Source organism: Pan paniscus, chromosome 5 (genome assembly GCF_029289425.2).
Source record: "Pan paniscus chromosome 5, NHGRI_mPanPan1-v2.0_pri, whole genome shotgun sequence".
NCBI lineage: Eukaryota > Metazoa > Chordata > Mammalia > Primates > Hominidae > Pan > Pan paniscus.
This window is the reverse complement of record NC_073254.2, coordinates 39,477,452-39,498,802: the sequence shown is the minus strand read 5'-3', so window position 1 is coordinate 39,498,802 and position 21,351 is coordinate 39,477,452. Positions and strand designations below refer to the sequence as shown.

At 43.8% G+C, this 21,351-nt stretch overlaps 1 protein-coding gene across 11 annotated transcripts in view; it reads left to right on the top strand.

Annotated features, from left to right (window-relative positions):
• The window catches only part of RIPOR2 (RHO family interacting cell polarization regulator 2), a 125,835-nt gene that overhangs the window by 82,690 nt on the left and 21,794 nt on the right, over window positions 1–21,351 (top strand). For 6 of the 11 annotated variants that reach the window (XM_003823206.7, XM_055113229.2, XM_055113231.2 and 3 more), the window contains exons 9-16: window positions 878–921; window positions 2,814–2,939; window positions 3,585–3,733; window positions 5,393–5,522; window positions 9,981–10,673; window positions 14,247–14,428; window positions 17,647–17,815; window positions 21,121–21,256. In XM_003823206.7, the coding sequence (XP_003823254.4) occupies window positions 878–921; window positions 2,814–2,939; window positions 3,585–3,733; window positions 5,393–5,522; window positions 9,981–10,673; window positions 14,247–14,428; window positions 17,647–17,815; window positions 21,121–21,256 (1,629 nt within the window). Of the gene's footprint in view, window positions 1–877; window positions 922–2,813; window positions 2,940–3,584; window positions 3,734–5,392; window positions 5,523–5,855; window positions 6,006–9,980; window positions 10,674–12,764; window positions 14,161–14,246; window positions 14,429–17,646; window positions 17,816–21,120; window positions 21,257–21,351 lie in introns of those variants that run through there. The other 5 variants (XM_008976805.5, XM_055113232.2, XM_008976806.6 and 2 more) reach the window with 3 other exon arrangements.

Genomic DNA, 21,351 nt, shown 5'->3' with positions numbered 1-21,351 from the left:
CATAAAATCTTTAATTTCCAAATTATTACCCCGATGCCTAGCATAGACCCTTACATACCGCCGGCTCTCAGTAAATATCTACAAAAAGAAAGAAAAAGACTGCACAAACCCAGAGTTCCTGAGATGGCCTCGGATGGTGGCCATCTAGTCTGATAAGATTTGTTTTTGCTGCTGCACCAGAGAGAGATCTCAAATCGAGCAGATCCAGTTAGACATGACTTGCTGGATGGCACAGTAGAAGAAAAGTCCCGTCTTTCTTTTGGGGGTGTATCATTTGGTTGGTTGGATTGATTTTGTTTTCTTAATCACTAGCTTTATGTAAGTAATAATCCATTTTCAGGGATTTTATAACAGCAAATTGTATCATTACACCAGATAAAAAGGATAAAGAAAACATCAGAATGAGTAAATTGGGGGGCAGCAAGGGAAATAACTGCATGGAATCTTAACTCAAATGGGAGGCACTTAAAAATCACACATTTTAGGACAGAAAGAAAAATAGGAGACCAGATTATCTTCATGGGAATATGTTGGATAAATAAATAAATCTATCTTTCTGGCCCTAATACCCTAACCGTAGAATCCACTTGGATCTTAAATCAGCCCAAGATATTCTGAGCTCTAGCTCCCCGCCTTGCCCAGCCTCCCCTGCCTTGGAGACCACCTCTTCCATCACTTCATCCAGGAATGTCTTGTTTACCTGTGATAGAAGGAACTCCCCCAAAAACAGCTGTTCCCCAGGAATGGCCCCAAAAAGTGTTATGTGAGTTTGCACAAAGTTCTGACACTTTACTTGAATTCTTTTTAATGTGCCAGTATGTGTCTATAGAGAGGGGAAATATGTTCTACACCTCACCTTCCAATTGCTTGGTTACAGGTCTGGCTGGCTTTGCACGCCTCTGTCCTGGAGATCAATATGAAGTAAGTATTGTCTTGGTCTAGGTGCTGGAATTATGGACCTGAAGGGTAGGGGCCAGTTGTCATGTCATTATTTTGCTTTTCAAGTTGTCTTTTTTTTTTTTAATTTTTAATTTTGAAAAACATTTTAAGCCAATGAGAAAGTCTGGAAACTGGTACAGGACTTCCCATAAACCTTTCATCTAGATTCACCACTTTGTAACATTATGCCACATTTGTTCTGTCATCATCATCATTATTGCTGTCATTGCTACTATTATTTTGCTGAACCATTTTATTTATTTATTTATTTATTTATTTATTTATTTACTTATTTACTTATTTATTTTTTATTTTGAGATGGAGTCTCGCTCTGTTGCCCAGGCTGGAGTGCAGTGGCATGATCTCAGCTCACTGCAACCTCTGCCACCTGGATTCAAGCGATTCTCCTGCCTCGGCCTCTGGAGTAGCTGGGACTACAGGTGCACACCACCACAGCCGGCTAATTTTTTTGTATTTTTAGTAGAGATGGGGTTTCGCCATGTTGGCCAGGCTGGTCTTGAACTCCTGACCTCAAGTGATTCCCCCCCGCCCGCCCTTCGGCCTCCCAAAGTGCTGGGATTACAGGTGTGAGCCACCACATCCAGCCCCTGAACCATTTTAGAGCAAGATGCAAACACCAGGACTCTTCGTCCCTAAATTCTTCTAAGAATGGAAAGACATTCTCTCACATAGGCATTACTAAGCCCTCAACACCAGTGAGTTTATGACACCGGCTCTTCGGCTAACATCACCTGGAATTAGTCTATGTTCATATTTTGCCAGGTGTCCCAATATTGTACTAGGTAAGCAGGTTTTTTTTTTTTTTTCCTGATCCAAGGGCCAATCCAGGATCATGGCTGATCATAAGTATCATGACTGAAGAAAAATAACATCTAGATCTTTCTTTGTAAAAATGTGCTCCAAAAAGTAAAAATAGCCTTTGTTATTTTCCCTCTTCAAAAGGAAACTTATATAACCATTTCATCTAACATCTCCTCCAAAACCCTCTATACTCATACCTCTTAGCAGGGGGTGAGGGTGTATCTTCCCTTAAACATTAAAGCAGTCTGACCAAGGAGATATTGCACACCTTCCCCCAAGAGTATGTTGGATTTCAAAGTCCTTGCCAGCTCCATCTCTCTATCCAGAGTAAGGATGTTTTATTTCTTGCTTCTGACTGCTAAGGGGGTTTTAGCTGATACTTCCTCATCTCACTAAAGGAGCTGGGTTGTGTGGCTGCTCTATTGAAGTAGAACTAACAAGAGAGAGAACTGCTTGGCATGAGTGAGCAGAAGGGCACAGTGCAATGACCTTTTACTACAGAAAACCTGTACCCTCCCTGTCTCAGGCAGGCAGAACTTACTGTGCTTTAAAAGCCTCGGGCCAGGCACAGTGGCTTATGTCTGTAATCCTAGCACTTTGGGAGGCTGAGGCGGGCAGATGACCTGAGGTCAGGAGTTTGAGACCAGCCTAGCCAACATGGTGAAACCCCGTCTTACTAAAAATACAGAAATTAGCCGGGCATGGTGGCACATGCCTGTAGTCCCAGCTACTTGGGAGGCTGAGGCAGGGGAATCGCTTGAACCCTGGAGGCGGAGGTTGCAGCGAGCCAAGATCACACCATTGCACTCCAGCCTGAGTGACAGAGCGAGACTCCAACTCAAAAAAAAAAAAAAAAAGTCTCCTCCCCACTCATCCCCAGCTCCATTCACACCCAAGAGTAAGGGGGTGGAGGGAGAGTAAGGGGGTGGAGGGAGAGTAAGGGAGAAGGGGAGGGCAGCAGTGGCTTTAGGTCTTTCTCCTTTTGATCTTGGTGTTCTGGTGGAGAAGAGGGGGTGGCAAGACATGAAGGCCCTTGGATGTCTCCTCTCCAGATTTTCATGAAGTATGGCCGGCAGCGGTGGAAACTGAAAGGCAAAATAGAAGTAAATGGCAAGCAGAGCTGGGATGGAGAAGAAACAGTTTTTCTGCCCCTGATAGTTGGGTTCATCTCCATCAAGGTACAGTATTGTCATTGCCTGTTGTCTTTCCTGGTGCCACGGCTGGATGATCCATTGGTGGGGCCTTTACCCGTGACCCCTGCCTGTTGCCCCTCCATCCCACAGACTTCTCTGCACTACAAGTCTGTTACAAAGACAGCTGCCCTCTCATCAGAGTAAGTAAAGTCAATCTAAGATACACTTTTGAAATATCCACCTCTGGCCAGGCGTAGTGTAGTGGCTCACGCCTGTAATCTCAGCACTTTGGGAGGCTGAGATGGGTGGATCACTTGAGCCCAGGAGGTCGAGACCAGCCTGGCCAACATGGCAAAACCCCGTCTCTACAAAAGTACAAAAATTAGCCAGACGTGGTCGGTGTGCCTGTAGTCCCAGCTACTTGGGAGTCTGAGGCAGGAGGATCACTTGAGCCCAGGAGGTCAAAGCTGCAATGAGCCATGATCACACTACTGCACTATAGCCTGGGTGACAGAGAGAGACCCTGTCTCCAAAAAAAAAAAAGAAAAAGAAAAATGAAAATCCGCTTCCGATTTCAGATATGATTCTGAAAGAAATGACCAACCTAGCTCAGTAAAAAAAATGACACATTATTCTACCTTTCTCCTCTGCTGTGATGTAAGGCCTATCCTCTCCCACTCTCTCTGCTAGGTCACGGAGCTCAAAGGGCTAGCAACTCACATCCTGGTAGGTAGCGTGACCTGTGAGACCAAAGAGCTGTTTGCAGCCCGACCTCAGGTAGTGGCTGTCGACATCAATGACCTTGGCACCATCAAACTGAACCTGGAAATCGCCTGGTAGTAAGTGCCTCTTCCTTTATTTCATCATATAGAAATATCTGATACCGGCTAGTGCTATTCAAAGCTGGTGCGTGGACCATCCGCATCACCAGGGAGCTTGTTATAAAAAGCAGAATCTCGGGCCCCACCCCAGAACTACTGTGTCAGAATTGCTCAGGCCCCAGTATCTGTTTAACAAACTCCCCGGGTGAGGTGCACACGTGTTAAAGTTGGAGAAGCCTGGGTCATGTCACCAATCTCCTCTTCTACTTCCTATTTTAAAATATTTTTTCTGTCACCTTCCTTCCCTCTCTACCTTTAAATATATAAGGGCATAGGTCCTCTCAAGTAAACTAATTTGAAAGAAAATATCTGTCCAATAGGAGGTACTTTGACCTCAGAAAAATCCTGATTCTCACGGATGCTTATTCCTCTTTATCACATAACTTCACACTGCTCTGGAAAATTATGAGTATCCTTAGTTCCTCTGCACTGTATTTACTGAAATAGAATATCCCCGAAGGGCAAGAGAGACCTTTTTTCAAAGCAATGAACTTAGAAATCGTTTTCCAAATTCACCCGGTGAGAAAGGTCATGATAAGTTATTAACACTAGCAGCTCCAGGTGCGGTGGCTCACACCTGTAATCCCAGCACTTTGGGAGGCCAAGGCAGGTGGATCACCTGAGGTCAGGAGTTTGAGACCAGCCTGGCCAACATGGTGAAACCCCATCTCTACTAAAAATACAAAAATTAGCTGGGCATTGTGGCAGGCACCTGTAATGCCAGCTACTCGGGAGGCTAAGGCAAGAGAATCATTTGAACCCGGGAGGCAGAGGTTGCAGTGAGCTGAGATTGTGCCATTGCACTCCAGCCTGGGCAACAAGAGCAAAACTCCATCTCAAAAAAAAAAACAAAAAAAAAAACCACTGGTAGTTCACAACATTTAATGTAATGCCGCCCCCGGTACATCGCCAAGTAAATATGACATGTTGAGTATTCATGCTCAGGGTCTCATTTACAATATGGAAAGCCAGGTGTAGAAGCAGCAAAGACACTCTTGCTTTGTCATCATCAGCACGCTTTGCTCAGCCCTTCCCTCCCCACAATCTGCAATCATTGATGTCTCACATGCAAGATCATTCTTCTTGCTGGATGAATCGGGTGCCATGATGTTAAGTGGCATCATTGTGAACAGACTGTTATTCTCTTCCCACACAAGAGGCTCTGTGTCAACTGAAATGAATGGGATTCTATTTTTGAGTGTTTTCTTTAGAATGGAACAATAGTCTGTCGATGTCTTATACCATTAAGGTATCTAGCCCCGCAAAGTTCAGATAATTTTTATAGACTTTTCAACATCTTGTTTTGTCGAAACAAGCATTCATAAATTTGTGTTTCTAATGTTAATGAGGAACAGGTGTATCTAAGTGTATAGCTAAATTGTGCTTAGAGCTGTGATAATATTCTGGGGTCCCTTGGGTGAGTCTAGACTCAGTTTTCTGCTCCACTTTTCTTTTATCCAGGTTTATTTTCTGCAAAGCAGTTTAGCTAAAACCAGCCCAGTTCCGAACCTCTGGTTGAGTTTACCTTTGTATAATGAGGTACTCTCTTAGCCTGTGGTCTGTTGATGATAGGTGATTTTACCAAATGTGCATACCTGGGGACCTGTTGTTTTGCAGTCCATTTGACGTGGAGGACATGACCGCATCCTCAGGCGCTGGGAACAAGGCGGCAGCCCTTCAGAGGAGAATGTCCATGTACAGCCAGGGTACCCCGGAAACGCCCACCTTTAAAGACCACTCCTTCTTTGTAAGTTCAGTGTAATTTCCCAAGTAGAATCAATGCACCTGAGCCAGTGCTTGCACCCAGCATTTGAAATGCTTAAGAGACAGTGCTGGGAGTTAGTATTTCTATCAGAGGTGGTGAGCCTCCTCTGTTTTTCCTCTCTCCTTGCCCACCTTACCTATTGCTGTGATGGTAACATGTAGATTTTTCTGAACATTCTCTAAGATCAGCCTTTTAAAGAAGTGCATATAAATAATAGCCTCCTTGTTTTAATCAAAAATGCTTGCTAAAAAGCTAACAAAATGTAGTAACCTGATTCTTCCCACTAACTCCCCCATCTTGCTTTCACTTCTGAAGAGGTGGCTGCATCCTTCCCCAGACAAGCCCAGGCGGCTGTCTGTCTTGAGTGCCTTGCAAGACACTTTCTTTGCCAAGCTGCACCGCAGCCGCTCCTTCAGTGACCTGCCCTCCCTCAGGCCAAGTCCCAAGGCCGTGCTAGAGCTCTATGTGAGTGTGGCCTGCCCGGGTATGGAGTGCTTGACTTCGGGGGCTTGTGGCATGTGTGACTCAGCATGTCTCTTGTTTTATCTTCTCTGTCTTGCTCACTGGGTAATGGTTACAGCTGTACTGTCCTTGGGGCGGGACACTTGGTTGTGCATGTAACTTTGATAGAGACGCAGTTTGTCCTTCTCTTCTAATGATCCCTGTTTTGGTGCTGTGATTTTTCTCCATTGTGGCAAAGATATCCATGGTAACAAGATTTTAAACAAGTTTAAGCCTTTCAAAAACTGGCATTCGGCCCAGCATGGTGGCTCACACCTGTAATCCCAGCACTTTGGGAGGCTGAGGTGGGTGGATCACTTGAGCTCAGGCATTCAAGACCAGCCTGGCCAACATGGTCAAACCCTGCCTCTACTAAAAATACAAAAATTAGCTGGGAATGGAGGCATGTGCATGTAGTCCCAGCTACTTGGGAGGCTGAGGTGAGAGGATCGCTTCAACCCAGGAGGCAGAGGTTGCAGTTAGCCGAGATGGTGCCATTGCACTCCAGCCTGGGCAGCAGCAAACTCCATCTCAAAAACAAACAAACAAAAAATTGGCATTCAAGGAACTCAAAAGGATTTCAATGAATTTTACTAGAGCTACTTCTATTTGAAAGGTTCTCAGTCTTAGTTTATTATAATGTTTGTTAATTCTATAACACTTCAATAAAAAGATATCCTTAATTCACAGTCAGGAATACAATAAGTATTATATATTATACATTATGTCACCAGAGGATACACACACACATGCATGCACACACACATACATGGAACATCCTGCTCTTCACAGATGTATAAAACGAAGCTTTGAGTGTCAACAGAGGAAAGGATTAAAAGTCTTTGGGTTAATAATAATAATAATTGCATCATTTTCATTGAATTAAAAAATGCAGGTGAAGGCTGAACATGGTGGCTCACACCTATAATCCCAGCACCTTGTGAGGCCAAGGCAGGTGGATTGCATGAGCCCAGGAGTTCAAGACCAGCCTGGGCAACAAAGTGAGACCCCGTCTCTACAAAAAATTTAAAAATTACCCTGTTGTGGTGGTACACACTTGTGGTCCCAACTACCCAGGAGACTGAAGCAGGAGATCACTGAAGCCCAGGAGGTTCAGGCTGCAGTGAGTTATGATTGCACCACTGCAGTCCAGTCTGGACAACAGAGCAAGACCTTGTCTCAAAAAAAAAAAAAAAAAAAAAGGCAGGTGAAAAGGACCAGGCTAAACTCTGGTGGAGTTTTCAGGGAAAATGGGAAGATTGTATGGGGGAAATACACATGAAAACATGAACGAAAACACAAAGAGCTAACACAGCTGTACACGCAACCGTTAACATAACATGTATATTCATGCTCATATGTTCATGTGCTACAGGTTGGGGGTTGTGGGCGAGAGTTGGTAGAGGTTTCACGTCATAATTTAAATAAGAACAAGGTTAGAAAACAACTGGATGGCTTTCCTGATAAAGCGTTTTAGATAAATGCAAAGGTCCTCAGAGCGGCTGTTCCCATCTGGCCACAGCCCACCACAAGCCCATCCCACGTTTTCACTCTCTATCCTCTGCTGGGGCCCCTTGGAGCTTCTCAGTGTCCTCCAAATGCACCACCTCCTTTCAGGAGCTCATGTCTTTGCATGTTGTTCCTTCTAGAATGCACTTCCTCCGGTGCCTGCCCCCTACTTCACCATCTTCCACACTGAGCTCCAGGATTGGCTGTTTCTCAGGCAGCAGCCACTCCCTCATTGGGGCCCTTCCCTCATGATGTCATCCCTCAGTTATAGCATGCACACCATTGTACTGTTGTGTGCTTGTTGTTAGAATTGTCCCCTTGGTAGACTGCAAGTCCCCTTGGGCAGGGCATCTCAATTTATTCTCACTCAATATTTGCCACTTAAGTAGGTGGAAATTGAGCTTGAGTCTTGGAGTCTCAAGACAAATGGCTGGGAAGGACTTTGGAATTTGAATAAGAATCCTGACTACCCAATCTCCCTGCCATACCCAGTGTCTCCCACCTCCCTCTGTGCTGCCATGAGATGTGTGCACAGATCAGACAATGCTGAGTGGAACCACATGGAGGGCCCATGGGTTCTAGAAGCCTAAAGAACCCCCATGGATGAGGTCTAGGGAGAAGGCTCCAGGCATCCTTCATCCCTCCCCTAAAAGATTCCTTTTATCTTTCCTAGAGACATAAGGTGTATATGAGGTGGGGGGTGCAAATACGGGAGGGAAGAAACTGAAATACACAAGCTTGGAGGGGAGGAAGAGGAGCACCAGAGCCCACCACCCCAACAACATTGTGGACCACAGTTCGATAATCACTAATAGAGTAAAACATCCTCAGTTTGGGAGGTAAAGAGACAGAGCTTGTAGAGGTTACTCAAGTGTCCAGTGACACATCATTTCACTCGTCCTGTGGTTAAAGTAAGTCACCTTCCAACCATGCTACAACGGACAGTTTGGGTGCAACGAACTGCATGTGTCGGGATCTAGTGGCCTCAGATACAGCAGCAATGGGACCAGGGACCCGGCTGGAGGAGGAAGGGGAGCCTTTGTCTTCCCTTCTGCTCTTCACTGCATTTGCTGTAATGTTTTTATTTGCCGGGCTTATTCCCAGCAAATTTTGAGAATTTGTCAGTTTCTATATAATTAAAACAATTATTAGCATGATACTTACCATTTATTTACTTTAAAAACTGAATCTGGGATCTAAGAAAAATTAATCATTTTGGGCCAGGCGCGGTGGCTCACGCCTGTAATCCCAGCACTTTGGGAGGCTGAGGCAGGCGGATCACCTGAGGTCAGGAGTTTGAGACCACCCTGACCAACATGGCGAAATCCTGTCTCACTACAAAGAAAATACAAAAATTAGCTGGGGGCGTGGTGGCGCATGCCTGTAATCCTAGCTACTTGGGAGGCTGAGGCAGGAGAATCACTTGAACCCAGGAGGCCGAGGTTGCAGTGAGCTGAGATCGCACCATTGCCCTCCAGCCTGGGCAACAAAAGTGAAACTCTGTCTCAAAAAAAAAAAAAAAAGAAAAGAAAAATTAACCATTTTGAAGGGGTTAATCTCAGTAACTCAAAAGCCCTTTCCACAGAGCAGCATTTGGCATTTAGGCATTATACACAGACCACAGCACAAGGAGAGCTGACTTCGAAATAGAAATGCCTGAATAAATGAATGATCTTGGTTACCTGGATATTTCTGGCCTCTCTCTTCAGAGTTCTGCTTCATGAAGCACAGGGCGTACCTGTGACACCACCCAGGTCTGCTTGACAGATGACTTGGTGTTTCTAGGCGGCCTGAGAGCCCTGGGGTTTGCCTCCTGCAAGATTGATGTTCCATTTATTAGTCTTTTCCTTTTATTTCTAGAGAAGCTATGCAAATGTATGGCTGGCCTTGAATTATTTATGGCGTGGTTACTAAATTAATAAAACATTTTCCAGAGCTTGGGATTTGTGGGCAGAGATTTTCAAAAAAATAATTTTTGAGAATTGAAGCAGAACAAAACATCACCACTTTGATGTTGGAAAGTTTTTTAAGATAGATGCCTAAATAGAAAAAGAAATTGGTAATGTTATTCATAACTATGGCTGCCAAATATTATGAGCTCTTGGAATTCAGAAAACAAGCCCCCTCCCCCCATGCAACCTTTTCTTTTGAAAAATGTCAAACCTTGAAACTATTGCCATGAACTTTCACCTAGATTCAACAATAGAAACAGTCCTTGATGGTCTGTTTTCTTTTGCCAGATACACACACACACACACACACACACACACACACACACACACACACGGCATCAACAAATAAAATGCTAACATTCTGAAAGTTCTGGGTTTTTTCATTGTAATTGCCTTATATTCTGTCTAGAAATAAACCATGCCAAGCCAAATGCATCATTTGTATTGAAAATAATAATGAGGTATCTTTTATCTATAGTCAAATCTACCTGATGACATCTTTGAAAATGGAAAGGCAGCCGAGGAGAAAATGCCACTGTCGCTCAGCTTCAGTGACCTGCCCAACGGGGACTGCGCCCTCACCTCCCACTCAACAGGCTCCCCTTCCAACTCAACAAATCCAGAAATTACCATCACCCCTGCGGAGTTTAACCACAGCAGCTTGGCCTCCCAGAATGAGGGTATGGATGACACCAGCTCAGCATCTTCCAGGAACTCCCTGGGAGAAGGCCAAGAGCCAAAGTCACACCTGAAGGAGGAAGACCCAGAGGAGCCCAGAAAACCTGCCTCGGCCCCGTCTGAGGCTTGCCGCCGACAGTCCTCAGGTGCTGGGGCTGAGCACCTGTTCCTTGAGAACGATGTTGCAGAAGCACTTCTGCAAGAGTCTGAGGAGGCCTCTGAGCTCAAGCCTGTGGAACTGGACACTTTGGAAGGAAACATCACGAAGCAGCTGGTCAAGAGGCTCACATCTGCAGAGGTGCCAATGGCCACAGACAGGCTGCTCTCTGAGGGTTCTGTTGGTGGAGAATCCGAAGGCTGCAGATCCTTTCTAGATGGAAGCTTAGAGGATGCTTTTAATGGGCTTTTCCTTGCATTAGAACCACATAAAGAGCAGTATAAAGAGTTTCAGGATCTGAACCAAGAAGTCATGCATTTGGATGATATTCTAAAAGTAAGTACCTTTTCAGAGAAATTGGATTAGGTTTGGAGAGAGATGTCCTAAGCCAACATTCTATTTAAGATCAGGTATCATTTAAAAAAAAAAATCCTGTCCAATCACAGGATTAATAGCTCATCATCATTTTAAATGGCACTAATATGCCAGTAGTGCATATTAAGTTTTATTTTCCAAACAACAGATCAACTTATCTAAATTGATTAGGATTTAAACAAAGAGCTCTAGAGAATGTTGAAATTCCCCCAGTCCCCAAGTTAATCATTTTAATCCCATATGTGAAATAGAGGCACTTTGATGATTACAGTCTCACAGGCGTTACTGGATAGGATCCCTCTCAGGGGGTCGGGAAAGCAGGGAGCCCTTTGTCTGGTTGGAGTCAGAGTTATCCAGTCCCATTGTGAGAGCCACGAGCCACTGCCTGCTGGAGGAGACTGCCTGCTCTCACAATTGGTCCAAATAACCAAGTCAGAATCTCAGATTAATCATCAGCAAAATAATCATCCATTCTACTCTAGAGCGGGAGATCTACAGACTCTCCAGGGATACCCTCAATCCATAGGGATCAGACAGCCCAGGATGGAGGTAGGAGGGTAAGATGAGAAGGATGATTTCCTTGCAGGCGGGAGGTCCTGATAATGAGATCATTATTGCTGCATCAGAATGTATCTGTCTCCACCTGCATACAGATTAATTTTTTAAAAAACACTGCACAAGAAGACAGATTTGAATTGTTGTCCCAAATCTCACTGCTACTTCTTGTATTCTTTGCTGCTCTGATTTATATTGTCATATAAAAGAAAAGAGAACTCAGATCCTTTTTCTTAAAAGAGCAGTTCTTTGGGGACCTGGTCTGTAAAAAGGCTTGAAAGTCAGGTTGCAGGGGCAAGCCGAGAACCAACCCACAGAAGGCTGTTGCATCCCTTTCTAAGACTGTTTTCCTGGCTGGGCATGGTGGCTCACACCTGTAATCCCAGCATGTTGGAAGGCCAAGGCGGGCAGATGACTTGAGCCCAGGAGTTAGAGACCAGCCCGGGCAACATGACGAAATCCCATCTCTACAAAAAATACAAAAATTAGCTGGGCATGGTGGCACACACCTGTAGTCCCAACTACTCGAGAGGCTGAGGTGGAAGAATCGCTTGAGCCAAGGAGGCAGAGGTTGTAGTGAGCCGAGATCACGTCACTGCACTCCAGCCTGGGTGAAAAAGTGAGACCCTGTCTCAAAAAAAAAAAAAAAAAAAAAAATGGTGATTGTTTTTATATGTAGCCTGCCCAGTGGCATCTGAAACTACATTTCCAAGGCTTTTTGACCATCTTATCCTTCTCTACTCAGTCTTGCTGACCTAACTCTGGAGGAGATTTGTGCCCAAGGCAGATGATAATTCAGGTCCTGACTCTCCAGGTCCTCAAATGCTCATGACAGATAGTTCAGTTGATGATATAGCCTCCGAGAAACAGAAGGGCACTCTGAATCTACTTTCTGTAAAATATCAGTTCAAAACCATCAGCTCAGGGCTTGTATATGCAGGCTGCTTGTCTGGTATTCTACTAAGCACCTATCTTTTCTGCAAAGTTGACCAGCTTTGCTTTGTGGGCAAAAGGTATTCATTTCAAAGAGCTAAGACACAAATTGATGCCATCTAAAGTGAATTCCTTAGAGAAATCCAGTAGTGATAGCAGCTCCCATTCCAGGCATCTAGGGTGATGGTAAGTAGCTCAATCCACAGGAAACACTAAGCATTATTAAAAACTGGTGATCAGAGACTTCTTTCCAGGGTATTATTTCACTCTGCTATTGTTCCAAAATTGTCCTGCTACTAAAATCCTCAACTGCCCCTTTCTTTGTCATGACCAATATTTAAACACATCCGTACTGTACAAGATAAAATTGTGCAGACACCTTGCTTAGGAAAAAAGACCCTAGAAGTAGGTGAAGTCAAGACCGACTCCCTGTCTCCCCCTGAGACTGCTGAAAACATCACTAGTGAGTGTGTTTAGGTCTGGGGCAAATGGCTTTGTATCCAGCCAGAATTAAAGCATCAGCTGGACAAAGCTTTCTCTTTTCTCCCTCCTTCACATTCCTAGGATGCTAAACACCTTGATGATCAGAAACTAAATGGTGCTGCCTCTTGGACGGAGATCACTGAGGGTGAATGAGACAACTGTGATTTAAAAGACCGAAAGACGTTTTCCCATGTGCTTTTGTGCCATCTTGAGTGTCAGAAACAGATCCCTGCAAGGCCCTTCCTACCTTGCGCTAAGAAATCAGCAAGGAGTGTCACCTAACTGGATGGAGGACATTTAGTGCTTCTAACTTGCAGAATTTGTCCCATTCGACCCACCCCAGCATCCTCTTGAATATTTGGAAATACTTCTCTCCAACTCTGTGCCCATAGCAACTGGCATTGTTTTGCTTGTAATGTTTCTGCATGTGGCCAGCATTATAGAATGCTCCAGGCCAGAGAATGAGATTGCTCCCATGATGCCAGGGCCTGGTCAGGGAAGTGGTGGGACTTGTTCCCTTTGAGGCAGAGCTCCAGAGGAAGCAGGGCTGCTTCTTGTCATGCCCAAGGCATTCATTCTTTCCTCAGTCCTCAGAGGAAAAATTATATGCTGTGAACAGGTGCGGTGGCTCATGCCTGTAATCCCAACACTTTGGGAAGCCAAGGATTGCTGGAGCCCAAGAGTTCAAGACCGGTATGGTCAACATAGGGAGACCCTGTCTCTACAATAAAAGAAAAAAATTAGCCTGGTGTGGTGGCACATGCCCGTGGTCTCAGCTACCTGGGAGGCTAAGGTGAGAGGATTGCTTAAGCCCGGGAGATTGAGGCTGCAGTGAGCTGTGATCACACCACTGCACTCCAGCCTGAGTGACAGAGCAAGACCTTGTCTCAAAAAAAAAAAAAAGATGCAGGGCTTCTTATCTAGGGAACATGGGCTAGGTGAATTTGAACCACTTCCTGTTTCTGGGATTTGTTTTGTTAGTCCTTTAGAGCAGATGCCTTAGATAGCTAGCGCCTTTTGTAAAACACCGAAGACAATGCCACTTGGAATTAGAGATTGGTCAGTATTCAGCATTGACTCACTGACTTAAAATTTGTCTGCTTGTGGTATTTTATTTTGGGGTGAGCACTAGGCAGAGGGATATAGCAGTTCTGTTTCCCAAGGCTTTGTGGTTGACATGGTTTTATTTTTTGTTTTTTGTTTTTTTCAACTTTTTGTTATAAAAATTTCAAACAGAAGTAGAGAAGATCCTCTAATGGATCCCAGTGTGCCCATCCCTCAACCTCCTCAGTGATCAACTCATGGCCAATCTTGTTTCCTATTCTTCAACCTGCTGACTTCCCTCTGGATTCTTCTGCAACCAGTCCCAGATATTGTGCCATTTTATCCATGGTTGTACTTCTTTTTTGGATATAAAGATTTTTAAATGCATTTTTTAAATGCTAACAAAAAATAAAAACTTGAAACAAAAAAAAAAGTGTGGCATCTCCAATTGAGCATCGTGTGTCTGGTTTCTCTTTCCGAATATGTTGATGTTCTCCCTGGTGCCTTCTGCCTTTACAGTGCAAGCCAGCAGTAAGCCGCAGCAGGTCTTCCAGTTTAAGTCTCACAGTTGAAAGTGCTTTAGAAAGCTTTGATTTCCTGAACACCTCTGATTTTGACGAGGAGGAGGATGGTGATGAGGTTTGTAATGTTGGCGGAGGTGCTGACTCAGTATTTTCAGACACTGAGACTGAGAAACACAGGTAAGTCTGAAGTTAGTGTCTCCTTATATTTCTCCTGTCACAGCTGATACAGTAGTTCTTTGTTACTGTCAGAGGGGACCTGGTACACATTTCCAGGAAGATAAAACTCTCCACATGAGTGACCAGTTGGCTTACAGTTCCTTTTTATTGTCAAGTGCAATAAAAGGGTCAATATTATTCACCTCTTTTGGGTTGCTTAAGGGAAAATAAATATCTTTATATTTCCTCTTTATAAATAAAGAGGAAAATTTTGTATGAGAGTGTTTTATACAAGTACATGTGTACACATTTTTTTTTTTAAGACAGAGTCTCGCTCTGTCACCCAGGCTGGAGTGCAATGGTGTGATCTCAGCTCACCACAACCTCCACCTCCCAGGTTCAAGCAATTCTCCTGCCTCAGCTTCCGGAGTAGCTGGGACTACAGGCACCCGCCACCACACCTGGCTAATTTTTGTATTTTTTTAGTAGAGACGGGGTTTCACCATGTTGGCCAGGCTGGTCTTGAACTCCTGACCTCAGGTGATCCACCCGCCTCAGCCTCCCAAAGTGCTGGGATTGCAGGTGTGAGCCACTATGCCCAGCCCTCACATGTGTCTTATAGGGTTCAGTGTCTACAACTTGACCCCATGTAATTAATTCCAAATTAACTAGGTATACACATTTCTGAAGAACTCTTACTGGATGACAAATTTGGGCCTGGTTCTCCCTGGCTTGCACTTTACTTCCGCTGCCTTTGTTTTGTTGTGCTTCCCTTTCCCAACCCTTCATGCTTCCTTCAACCCAGTGAGTCTTTGCCTGAGATTGAGTTCATCAAGGCACGCATCCAAGTCAAGTTTAAGTCCCATGGTGCATATTTCTTGTAGAATGTAAGAGGGGATGACCAATGACTGCCACTGGTACTGCATGTCTCTAGGTGGAGAATGTGACCTTCTCTGGAAGCAGCAGATGAAGGTGAAACATTGTCACCTTCACCGTCAGGTGTCCTCGTGCAGCCAAATCATGTTTTGAGAACTAGAGCCTGGGGTCCAATTTTATAACTACAGATAAAGCAAAATAAGCACAATGGAACATACCCACCTCCATCAATTGCTGTGAAAGAAAACACACTTTCCCAAAATGGGGGTGGATTGCCCGCTCATCTTTACCTTGGCACAATATGACGTAAATGGGTTTTCAAGTTACGGCAAGCTATGATTTCAACCTTCACAAATTTCCCTGAAAGATGTTAGTTTTTGTTTGTTGTTGTCCCTGAAGGGTTTCCTTTTTCAAAATAAAACCAGGAAAAAAAAAACATGAGAACTTGAATTTACCCCATAAGCAATCTGGGGACATGGCAAAGAAAATTTATTAAATGAATGTAATGTTTAAATTATCCTACATTTGGCCAGGCATGATGGCTCATGCCTATAATCCCAGCACTTTGGGAAGCCAAGGCCGGAGGACTACTTGAACTCAGTAGTTCAAGACCAGCCTGGGAAACATGGCAAAATGCCATCTCTACTAAAAATACAAAAGTTAGTTGGGTGTGGTGGTGCACACCTGTAGTCCCAGCTATGCGGGAGGCTGAGGTGGGAGGATTGCTTGAACCCAGGATGTCAAGGTGAGCTGAGATTGTACCACAGCACTCCAGCCTGGGCAACAGAGCGAGACCTTCTCTCAAATAAATAAATAAGGCCGGGAGTGGTGGCTCACTCCTGTAATCCCAGCACTTTGGGAAGCTGGAGGGTGAATCACTTGAGGTCAGGAGTTCGAGACCAGCCTGATCAACATGGTGAAACCCCGTCTCTACTAAAAATACAAAAATTAGTCAGGCATGGTGGTGTACGCCTGTAGTCCTAGCTACTCAGGAGGCTGAGGCGGGAGAATGGCTTGAACCTGGGAGGTGGAGGTTGCAGTGAGTTAAGATCGAGCCACTGCACTCCAACCTGGGTGGCAGTGCGAGACTCCGTCTCAAAAAAAATAATAAAAATAAATTGTTCTGCCTTAATATTTTTTAGCTTGATAGAATTTGTGAAATACTTCTTATCCAAAAATTTTTCTGCATACTTGTTACCTTAAGCTGTTACAGGATGTAGCAAAGTCAGGCATCAATCTAAACTTTTTTTCTTCTTGCTATAAGAAACATTTTAACAACAAAAATATCACAAGCACAGGTTTTATAAATGTTATACATCATTGATATTAAATATATCTAATTTGATCAATCTTATTGTATGTCATCAGAAGTATTAGGGAAGAGAGAGAGAGAGTGTGTGTGTGTGTGTGTGTGTGTGTGTGTGTATTTTAAATATGTATTGGCTGCTATGTGTGGACTGCCCAGACACAAACTGAGTGTTTTCCCCTTGGAGGCAAATGTGAATCAGAATCAGAATAAAGCATTCAAAGCCTCTAAGCTCTGGTGCTAATCTTTTTAAATTGTGGACACCAGAGAGTGTGAGGCTAGAAGCCCAAATCTTCCCTGTCCCGTCTAGCTGTGTGAACCAGGACACTCAAAATCTCTGCTAATCATGTGAAACAAGACCACTATTCCCACCCTCCCTAGTACACAGGTTTAGTTTATGAATAAAATTAGATAATCAATGCAAGAGATTTTTTTAAATGTAGGTGCCTACCATGATATAACTTCATACAGTTCAACAAGGGGGTTTAAACAAAACATCAGAGGCAGAACTAAGCGATTCCTCTGAATATTCAAACACCCTTTTTAACTTTTGTCCAGAGTAGAACATCATGTCTCTCTTCTTGGCAGCTTTCCTTTTTCCTTTTATTCAAGTAGCAATTGATCTGAGGCCAGGAAAAAACCTTGGCAGATTATTTCTTAATGGTATTGCCTTTGGGAAACCACAAATATAGAGGACAATTTAATTCCAGAAAATTTGGCAGATCACCCTGTCAACAGAGCAGGAAAGTGCAACACATTCAAAATGAGGGCATGTTTCAAAGACTTCTGGGTGAAACTACTTCATAAGTGGTTCATTAGGCTTAAAAAGTAGAGAAAGAACTTTGAAAGCAATTTGTTTGCATGTCCTTTTAACACTAGGCAATTTGGTGACCAGGCTGAATTAAGTAATTTTTTAAAGGTGTCTCTATTTTTCAAGATAGGCGAGTGAAAGACTGTTTTCAGTGGGTGCTGTTGGGGCCTGATGCAAACCATATTGACTTGACCTGTGGTTTGTGCACAGAAAAAGAATAGCTAATGTTTTGCCCACCTTCAATAGTTACAGGTCGGTTCACCCAGAAGCCAGGGGGCATCTCAGTGAAGCGCTCACTGAAGACACAGGAGTTGGGACCAGTGTGGCAGGAAGTCCTCTCCCACTGACCACAGGCAACGAGAGCCTGGACATCACCATCGTCAGGCACCTCCAGTACTGCACCCAACTCGTGCAGGTAGGATCAGCGATGAATTTGTGTTTGAGATGCCAGGTGATTTACATACCAGGAAGTGTGCTTTCATTTTTTAGTATTGCCAGGGAAATGAGAATTCAGGAATAAGAGAACAGTCTTGCTGTGGTTTGAGCCAAGTCAAAAACTCTGATGGGCCTGCCCATCCCTCTACAACCTTGGGTTTTTCATCTTCAAACCTAACTCTCCAGACCTTCACAGTAGTAGGTGGCATATGGTTAGCTCTCACTTTTGACTCATTTGGTAGTACCTGAGAATAATGTGATTAAGGGGGTGGGGGGAAGCCATTTGTATTCCACCATCTGCAATGGAGTTTGAAAGCCAGTAGTGCTGAATATATATTAATGTGAATGTCAAATGAATTAGTTTTTCACCACCTGGATAGCTAAAAGAAAGTGTTAAAGACTCTAACCACAGTCTCCTGGACCTTGAATAAGTAATTCTTATTAGCAATGCTAAGATATAATTCTCTAGGCCATCATGATCACCATTTAGCTCTCATTCTGGGACACCACAGAGCTAATTTTTCTTCTCATCTCAAGCTGTTTACCACTTAAGGTTTTTCAACAGTGGAGCAAATGTTCTGAAATTCTTTTGTTGCAGGAAGGGTTTCAGCTGTCTTGAACAAAGCATTTTTCCTCAAGCATCTACTTAAGAGCATTCTCTTTGCCTGGTTGCTTTTCTTCTAATATCATTCTTCTCCCAGCTTGCTTGGGTGTATGTGGAACAGGAAGAGAATGCAGAAGCTAATAATATGGTTCCAGACCAGGCGCAGTGACTCATGCCCATAGTCCCAGCACTTTGGGAGGTCAAAGCAGGAAGATTGTTTGAGCCCAGGAGTTTGAGACCAGCCTGGTCAACAGAGTGAAACCTCATCTCTACAAAAGATACAAAAATTAGTCAGGCGTGGTGGCACAGGCCTATGGTCCCAGCTACTCAGGAGGCAGAGGTGGGAGGATTGCTTGAGCCTAGGAGGCAGAGGTTGCAGTGAGCTGTGATGGCACCACTGCGCTCCAGCCTGGGTGACAATGGTTCTGCTCCTTTCTGTGTCTCTCAGAGACCTGTCTTGATCATCTGGTAGGCATAGATGCAGAACGCAGACCTGTACTACCATGCTGAATTGTCTAAAGTATTTGGACTCTTAAACAAATAGGATTTTCAAACCCAGCACTTTGGGAGGCCAAGGCCTCATTAAAAAAAGAAAAGAAAAGAAAAAGTGTCAAGGGGATCAGCCAAGCAGGAAGGGTGCAGAAGGAAGAGGAATGGTAACCCAAGAGCACAGAACCTGTTGGAAGATAAGAGTCAGGGTGAGGAGCCAGGGGTCCCTCGGGAGCCCAGCAGAGGGGCAGTGTTGCCTCCTTGGTAACAGACATGTGATGAGATGTAGGAGAATATGCTTCTCCACCATAGATGAAGAGCATCAGAGAAGCCTCAGACAACTGTGTGCTGTGGGAGACTGGTTGGCAATTATAACTCCTGCCACTTGGTTAGCCAACACTTAGTTGAACTCTTCTGTTGAGTTTTGAGGTCAAAAACCACAAAGGTCTCACAAACCATGAGACTGATAACCAATCTGGTAGAATGTGCAGCTTTTTTTTTCTGATCAAAACAGACAGGGATTTTTATTTATGTATAACTGTTTTCTACTCATCAACCATTTGAACGAGACAGCTCTTTGTCCTTGCTGAGCCTGATACTATGCCAAGCAAACCACTTGTTTCTCTTCTACAGAAAAATAGCTATTTTGTGAGACATAAGAGAATTCTTATCTTTGAAGGAGTGACTGTTTTCTCGCAAAGACTAATTGGCATGCTTTTAGTGCAAGCAGTCAATGCAGTGTTTCTCTCAGTAATAAGGCCATGATTATAACAATTCATCCTTTCTGTGGGGATGAGCAATGGTACAAAAACAGAAGAGGTGGATAAAAGATGTAGATTGAAGGAATGAGATTTAGAAACTTACCTTCTCACTTGCGTTGATTCATGTGTGAGCTTACTTGTTAGTTATATAACCACAGAGAGATAAAGATGTGCATTTTCTAAGAATCATAATCACTACAATTATTTTCAAAATAAAGCAGTTCGTTGCTATTGTATTTACTCACAGGAAAGGTGTTAGTACATAATTGCTGCACTAGACTTTGTTTTGGTTTTTTTGTTGTTGTTTTTGTTTTTGTTTTTTTTGAGACAGTCTCACTCTGTCACCCAGGATGGAGTGCAGTGGCACAATCTTGGCTCACTGCAGCCTCTGCCTCCAGGGTTCAAGCGACTCTCCTGCCTCAGCCTCCTGAGTAGCTTAGACTACAGGCCTGCACCACCATGCCTGGCTAATTTTTGTATATTTAGTAGAGATGGGGTTTCGTCATGTTGGCCAGGATGGTCTCAATTTCCTGACCTCGTGATCTGCCTGCCTCAGCCTCCCAAAGTGCTAGGTTTGCAAATCCTATTTGTTTTAGAGTCCCAATACTTTAAACAATTCAGCATAGTAGTACAGGTCTGCGTTCTGCATCTATGGCTACCAGGTGATTGAGACAGGTCTCTGAGACACAGAAAGGAGTAGAACCATTGGGCAGCAAGCGACTTATATTCTTTCTTCTCTTAGGCCTTCTCATTCTTGTTTACTGCACACAAATAAACCCACTTACAACTTATGTGACCTTGGGTGGGTTACTTAACCTCTCTGTGCCTCAATTTTCTCATCAGTAAAATGGGGATATCAATAAGACCCGCCTCATTGGGTTGTTTTGAGAAATAACATAAGCTAACACTTATACAGAACTCAGACCAGTGCCTGGCACATAGTAAGCACTCATTTGTTATCAAGAGACAGCTCTGATTGTAATTCTCATTATTATTTAACCTGCTCTTAACTTTCAGCTTGAACACACACACAAAAATAAAACCATGCTGTGAAAAATTGCTGCATTTGTAAGACAAATCTATTTCTGCTTACACACCAAGACACAGCCTAAACTGCCCCTCATGTTTCAAAGGGGAAGATGAGATTCACAGTACATAAAAGGGAAGGCAGCTTTATAATAACCTTGTAGACCTACTACTGAGAAAGTTCCAGAATTTATGCACACATGAAGAAATGCAAAGCAACAAAAACATGCCTGATTTCATCAGATGTTGTAACTGGCATGGAATGAGGATCATTATCGAGCTGGAAGAAAAACATCGCATGAGTTTATTTAGTATCATCACCACATTCAGGAAGGATGAGGCTGGGTAGAGAAAGCTCTACTGAAAACAACATAATTGAAACAGGAGTTTTGTTTGTTTTACCAGCAAATTGTTTTCTCAAGCAAAACCCCATTTGTGGCAAGAAGTCTCTTAGAGAAGCTTTCTAGGCAGATCCAAGTGATGGAGAAACTCGCAGCTGTCAGTGATGAGAACATAGGAAATATCAGTTCTGTTGTGGAAGGTAAGTATCTGCCAGTTACACCGCTATTCACGTAAATGATGACACCACTAGCCCAGTCCACTCCCTATGCCTGTTCATTGCTTTGTTGGAAAAAC